The sequence below is a fragment of the Rhamphochromis longiceps genome, linkage group LG3 (assembly GCF_057381845.1).
Source record: "Rhamphochromis longiceps isolate RC_006_pf linkage group LG3, R_longiceps_female_GT1.1, whole genome shotgun sequence".
NCBI classification, from domain to species: Eukaryota; Metazoa; Chordata; class Actinopteri; order Cichliformes; family Cichlidae; genus Rhamphochromis; species Rhamphochromis longiceps.
Window position 1 is genome coordinate 6,667,474 of NC_140559.1, and position 7,602 is coordinate 6,675,075.

The following is a 7,602-nucleotide window of genomic DNA, read 5'->3' on the forward strand; positions in this document are numbered from 1 at the left end:
GCAAACACAACATGTGCCCTCTCTTTGCAAAGAAGCAGTCGTGGTTCCTGTCCCTAAATCTAAACGACTTCAGGCCTGTTGCCTCACTTCAGTTGTCATGAAAGTCTTTGAAAAAATCATCAGAAATGTGATTATGAAAGAGACTGAAGGTCAGCTGGATCCAATGCAGTTTGCATACAGGCCCAACAGAGGGGTGGAGGACGCACTTTTGACTTTACTAAATCTGATTCTTAAACATGTAGAGAGTAAAGGGACTTTTGCAAGACTTCTTTTCATTGATTTTTCTTCGGCTTTTAATACAACACAGCCCCATATTTTAATTAAAAGACTTTTAGAACAGTTTGAAATCAGGAAAAACCTGGTGGGCTGGATTTTAGATTTTCTAACTGACAGGTCACAAAGAGTGAGAATAAATGGGGTTCTGTCTGACCCAGTGTTCTCCTCCACAGGTTCTCCTCAAGGCTGCGTCCTATCGCCCTTATTATTCAGTCTCTATACAAACATGTGTCAGGGCAGACATGAAAACAGGGTCATTATTAAATATGCAGATGACTCTGTTATTGTCAGCTTACTGAAAGAGGGTGAAACTAACCACGGCCCAGTCATTGATGACTTTGTTCAGTGGTGGGAGGAGTCTTATCTCCAGCTGAACATATCTAAAACAAAAGACATGGTTGTTGATTTTAGGAAACAACAAAATGGGCATGGAGTCACTTTAATTAAAGGTCAGAAAATAGAGCAAGTGCAATCATATAAATATCTTGGGACCATAATAAATGAAAAACTGAACTTTGATCAAAATTGCAAATCAGTTTGTAAAAAGGGTCACCAGCACCTTTATTGCCTTAGGAAACTTGTTCATTTCCACATTGACCAAAAAATGTTAACTTTGTTTTATCGTTCTTTTATTGAGTCTGTTTTATCCTTTTGTTTGGTGGCATGGTTCGGTCAGACCTCTGTCACAGAGAAAAACTCTCTGAATCAGATAGTGAGATGGTCCAGTCGTCTGATAGGTGAGCCACAGTCTTGTTTAGCCTCCCTGTACTCTGAGCAGGTACAGAGGATGGCTTTATCGATCCTTAAAAATGGTTCCCATCCTCTAAGGGGTGAATTTCAGCTTCTTCCCTCAGGACGGAGGTTTCTATTTCCGAGATGCAGGACAAAGCGTTATAAAACCAGCTTTGTCCGCGTTGCTGTCACTGAATTAAATAAGAACTGTTTTTGATTCGAAATATTAAAGTATGTGTCACAGTGAGTTTTATATATTTACTAGGTATGTGTGTTTTTAAAGGGATGTCAAATGCTGTCATTTTTCTGTAAAGCAAATTTACCTTGCCTTTAGGTATAAATAAAGTTACCTTACCTTACCTTACCTTACATACTTTACGACCTGCTTAAGTTCGAGGTCACAGCATCTGTAGAGCAGCTGGAACATAATGAAGTCTACAAGGTTAAAGTTTTCTCTTCAGTTATTGTTCTTTCTGCTGCTTGGTTTGATGGATCTGAGAGCTTTTGTTTTTATTATTGTTATTATAATTATCATTAATATTTTACTCTCTAGAAGCTTTAAAATAGTGTTTGTGTTTGAAAAAATTGATTTAAGAATTGAACAGAAACATCTGTCCTTCTGAAAATCGCCCAAAGGCACGGAGACAAAGTCAAAGGATGCAACCTGTAACTTTTTCTTCCTTCATGTCAGGACCATCATCCATGATTTATATAAAATGCATATAGCAACAGTAGCACTTTAGTTTGGACTTTATGATTTCTGTAACTGGAAAATATTATTTTGTTTAAAGACAGAAGTGACCGCATAGTTGCAACATCAAAGGGAAATATTAATTAATTAGCATCAAGTATATTTGTTGCTTAAGCGTTTGCACTATAACTTAAGTAGGATTATAACTTTTAAGGAAGGAAAGATTTCAGATATTTAGTTCACTGCTTCAGTTATTTTATATTATTAAAACATTTACGTTGGTCAAACATGATGCTCTAAATCAAATAAAAGTTTGAAAATAAATGATGTATTTTTAAATGCTGCAACAAATGTTCACAAAAAGTAACTATAATTAAAACCAGTTAAACAAAATCAAATGTTTGAATCATGCTTAACCAAATGCCAGGCTGGAGAGCTGAACCTAAAGTATACGTAGAAAGATTTCAACATCTGAGCAGTTTTTAATGTTTTTATCACATATAAATGTCACAGCAGTGGGTCCTGGCCCAATGCTTTGTGTTTTTGGTTTTCTTTGACTCTTGTTTTTCTTGGTTTTTGTTCTTCTTATTTATCAGGCTCTCAGTAATCTTAGTTCTCCCTCCCTCAGTGTTCATTTCAGCCTGTGTTTAGTTTCTGTTCCCGTGTCCCACGTTTCATCGTTTCATGTCGAGTCAGCCCTGTCTCTCTGTTTCCTGTGTCTCCCCAGTCAGCCCCGCCTCCCTCGGGCACTCATGTGTGATACAGAGTAATAAACCTGACTACATTTGCTACACTCTCTTTATTACCTGTTACTTTAAAATTCATACACTAATTATGTCTGCCCATCTCTCTAATGTGAAGGTCAAAGGTCAACATCCCAGTGACATAAGAATAATCCCAAAGGGGCAAAGGCAGCAGTTAATTTAGCACATTTAGCATTAAGGGTACAGCAAGGATATACTTTTACTTATTGTGGCAGGGGTGTGGTCTCTGGCCTGCTGCAGTGGAGGCTGGTGGCGGGACGTTGGACGGCACAGGTGAGGGTGATGGAGCTCATGACTCTCCCCTTTATAGTGACGGAGGAGACTGGCGTGGGGGAAGCGTGTAGTGGAGGAAGCCGAGGAGAGAGCTGGTTTCTGGCTACAAAGACGGCGTCAAACCAGAAAAGATTGCTCGTGGTCAAATAATGTGTCAATCACCTCAGGAAGACGACTCACTCGCTCTTCTTCACTTCCTCCTTTAACATGTGGAAGGAGAGCAAAGTGCTGCCAGACTCTTATTTCTGACAGGAACAGAAGAAACCACAGCAAACTGGTCCAGTTCTTCATCTTCATCACAATCTGTTTATTTCTGATGGTGTCTTCAGTCTGAGGTTTGAAGTTTTCATGTCTGTGTGATGTGTGGTGTGAAGGCTGCTGGTTAAACTGGGACTCACTGTTTAAAGCACTGAGTGCTCATAGAGAGATGCTCCATGAGTCCCAGTACAGACTACAAACATGGTGGAAACTTAGCTTTGATAGCCACACACTCTGCACGTCTGTGAGTAACTGTGATGAAGATGTGCAGAGATCTGTGTCCAAACAGGAGAAAGACTGTAAAGACTCTGTGCTTCTAACAGCCTCTGTTAACATATGTGAGGCTGTTTGTTGTTGTTGCCATGGAGCTTTGCACTGTTTGGGTCAGCAGGTCATGTGATCAGGTTTGTTCTGCTGGACGATGGTTCAGTGTCAGGGTTTGTTTGCATTCATCAATAAATATCTAAATAAATCAAAGACTCCATGTTTGTTCTTTCATCATGTGACCTCTGCTCATCCATCTCTGTGTGTATCAGGATACATTTGGTTCATAATACACAGAAAAATCAGAGTTATTACCTGTAATAAATGTGAAAGATTCCTGCAGTGATAACCAGGCAGGACTGAAACACATCCAAGCTGTCACCACGGTAACAGCACCGCCCATCCACAGGTGAGGGGAGGAGCAAAAAGAGGGACTTTGACCATTTTATACTAAAAACACTCAACTAATGTTTCTAATATGAAACAAATAAGCCCACATTAATGTGAGCGTTTATTAAATAATAATAATCATGATTTCCTCCTGATCTCATTTCCACAGCAGAGAAAACTGTGGTGTATATTGAGGTGGAGGGTGTGGTCTGTGGCTCAGGTGTAGAGTGAGGGTGGGGTGCACCACACAGTACTGAAACACTCCAGCAGAGGGCGCTGTTAAGTCCTTATTGTAACACAGTTACTGTGTGCAGTTAGACTTCATACATAATCTGCACTTATTTCCATCAGACATGCTGTCAGTAAATGATTGGTTTCTATTGATTCTACTTCCTGTTGACTCGTTTGATGACAGTGAAACAATCACAGCTGATTGTGTGATGATGTAAACTGTCACTGTTACATTCAGTGTGTGTGACATAATGTTAGTGCAGGCTGATAACAGCCTGGTTCTGTTAGAAACACATGAACGTGTCCATAGATCAGTGTGTGTTTAACATGAGAGCTTCAGCCCTGCTGATGTGTTAAATAAAGACATGCAGGAAAACTGATGAGACTCTGAAATAACTCTTTATATTTATAATGTAACTCTGCATCAAAAGAACAACAAAGGATCCCAGACAGGTTTCTGTGAACAAAGACCATTCTGATGTTTCTGTGTTTCTAACACTTTGACATTATTAGTAAACAGACTGCAGTGAGCAGCATTTATAAAGAGCTTCTATATAAAGATATGACAGCTGTTTGACAAGTTTATCACTCTGTGTTTGGACCTGATCAGTCCAGCTGTTTACTTGAAACATGTTCATTTACCTGTTCTGTTATATTCATGTTCTTGTCTCTGTTGAAAACACATTTTAATGTCCCTCAGATTTTTCTCCCAGATGAATAAATATAAAAATGACACAAACTGACTGCAGCTACTTTTTGTCCTTTCTGTCAAAAACCTTCATGTGACTCATGAGAGACACGTTTCAGCTGTTTGTGACAGATCAGAGGCCAACAAGTCATTTATAACACTTTCCATCATTGTTTAGCACAAACACATGTTGACACAGCAGCGGGGCCGCAGTGAGAGTCAGAGCGAGGAGATAAAAACTCCTGTTTGACCACAGCCTCAGTTTGTTCCTGCACTTCAAACACTTCCTGTTGTTGACTGGGTGGAGTCAGGAAGCCAGCGAGGCCCTGCAGGACTGAGCCTTCAGACTGGGACGTGCTCTGTGATGGAGATCAACAGCATCACTGACTGTTTCTGTGAGGACACCATCATCCCAGCAGGGCTGTTTCCCAACAACAAGCCCTGGACCATCAGAGACCTGAAGCTGCTGCTGAATGAAAGAAGAGGATCTTCAGGTCTGGAACAAGGACCAGCTGAGAGTGTTAATAACGTTACTAATGTTCAGCTACACTTTACTAGGTCACATCTGTGACACACGTCACTTAAACAAAGAAGGAAATATTGGCTCTGTTTTATCTGCTGGGCCCAAAAGTGACTCCTGTATTTAAACTGCTATGAAGAACTTGTTGGTCTATAATATGTGAAACATGTGTCAAATGTGTCCATCATGAAAGACATCAGGTCATCTTGAGCCACAAAAACATTCCTATCATGAGGTAGAAGCTGGAATCAGTTTGTTGCAGACGTTTATATATCCGATATTTATCCAGTTAAAAGCTGAAATTCAAAAACGTCTTTTCCAGAGTCGTCTGTCCAAGAGGAGCAGAAGCTGCAACAAATATAACAACAGTTATTTAAGGCTGTTTTAAACGGCCACAAAGGAGCAGATTGGTTATAATGCAGCTGCTTCAGAGGAACAAACACTGTTTTTATTTCATGTGTGTTGGGGGAAAACTCTGCAAAAGACCCAGGAGAAATAAAGACACAATCAGACAAAGTTACTTTCTTTATCAAACGTGCGCACGGGTGAGCTGCGAACAACAACTCACGTCGTGAGCAGAGGCTTGGCACTTTTTATAGGAGAGACAGTGAGAACAGGATAAGAAAATAATAAACAGATAAAGTAAACAACTCCATATGTGGCGCTAGTCTCGTCAGCAGAGAGCTGGGAGAAAGCTGTGAGAGATAAAACAATCAAAAACAATATGTCCCAAAACAATATGTCTTTGCTGAGAAAGTCTAAAAGGATAATTCTAAACTAATCTAACCATAGACAAAGGGCATCTTTGCACATTTAAAAGAAGGTAAAGAAACATAGAATCATTTTTCCTGTAACATTCCCTCCTGTTTTAACTTATTTTAAATGTGCAAAACAGTCGTCGGAAAAGGTTACTGATTAGTTACGCTTAGCAATTCTCTAATTTTCAAAATATCAGAAATGTAAATCATGTGGTCTAAAGAATTAAACAAATAAAAAGATAATAAAAGAACAAAGAAAAGTATAGTAAATGAAATAACAAAAGGAATAATCAAGAGAAAACAATAAAACTAAAACTACAAAAAAGAAAAGGATAAAAATCTTATATTGTACCTGCATAAACTACCAATGTGTTAATCAGTGCATGATCACTTGACAAGTCATTTTTAATCACCACGTCATTTATTAGCAGCTATTACAAGTTCTCCTCTAACAGAATTGCAACGTGATGCTGTTCTTCTTGAGGCACGGCAACATAAGCAGTCATTGTAGTTGTTATCATCTTTGAAATCATTACTCTTAGACATGGCAACACACACAACACTAATATGAGCAGTGCTATCATGATGAGACCTAGAAGGACAAACGGCTTTGCTACAGCAGCCAGCCATGAACCGCTGAACAGCCAGTCCAGCCAGCCTTGTGCTGTAGCTGCTCCAGGTGTGTGGTCAGTGACATATTTTTGCAGAACGGTCAAATTCTGCAAAGCTTCATAAATGTCTCCTCCAGCTTCGTATCCATCAGGGATAAACATGCAACATGTCTCCCCGATCAGCTTGCAAACTCCTCCTTGTGATGCTGTTAGCAAGTCTAGTGTCAGTCTGTTCTGCAGCACCATCGTTCTGATGGCCTTCTGTTCTCCTGCTAAGGCCGTTCCCAGGGTCTTAGTTAAGTTGATGTGTCGTAGCAGAGCATATCGGTTGATCTCCACGTGATCCCGCACCTCGGCAACTCCAATGCCGGGGATCAAGCTCTGTAAGAATTTCACTCCTCCTCCCCAGATGCGAAACTCTCCCGGCACTCCGGTGTCCACTGTGATGCCGAAAGAATTGGGTGAGGCGATGTCCACTTCACGTCTCTGTCGGCTGCTGGGGTGATGTGCAACACTTTGCATGAAGAAGACGTGATCTGATAATTGCACCAGGGCGCACAGACCCCCCCAACCTTCAGGGAGTGACAGATAAGCCTTATTGCCACATAGGAAGTACCAGTCAGCCAAAACTCTGGTTCCTCTACTGCTTGGTTCCGTCCGTGCACATCCTGTCTGGTACTGAGTCTTTGTTTGTAGTGGCATTCGGTAGCTGTAGTTGGAACGACAGTTGATGCTCATCAGCGTCGCGTTACTGGCACAGGTTGCGTTGATTGAACAGGCCATACACTTCCTCTCGTTCCTCGGTGGGCAGAAAGTGTATATGTATTTACATAGGTGAGTAGGCAGCTCCCCCACTGCCCGCGATCCGTTGTTCATCACACATACTGGCAGTTGTGCTGCGTTCAGTTTGTTCAGTAGAATTACATCAGGCAGTGGGTCTGGGACTTGGGGCCAGGTCAGTAGGTAGGTCTGTCCGGAACAGTTCACATTCGTGAGTGACGATGACCTCCAGGTTGCTTTTGCTGGGATGCTGTAGTTGGCCTTGGACCAAAGAGTACCGTAGCCTGGATGTGTTGCCAGGCCCAACAGGCACCAACTGCGATCTTCAGGTATGCTGTACGGCCACAGGCCAGACGTCTTTGTCAT

At 41.1% G+C, this 7,602-nt stretch overlaps 1 protein-coding gene across 1 annotated transcript; it reads right to left on the bottom strand.

Moving 5' to 3' along the window:
• Positions 1–5,678: 5,678 nt before the first annotated feature.
• Positions 5,679–7,602, bottom strand: LOC146672684 (syncytin-A-like). The gene has a single exon (XM_085387670.1). It carries the CDS (start codon positions 7,600–7,602, stop codon positions 6,280–6,282), a length of 1,323 nt encoding a protein of 440 aa, XP_085243796.1. The 3' UTR covers positions 5,679–6,279.

Coding starts and splice junctions, on each gene's coding strand:
- LOC146672684 (XM_085387670.1), bottom strand. CDS start 7,602: ATGACAAAGACGTCTGGCCTGTGGCCGTACAGCATACCTGAAGATCGC.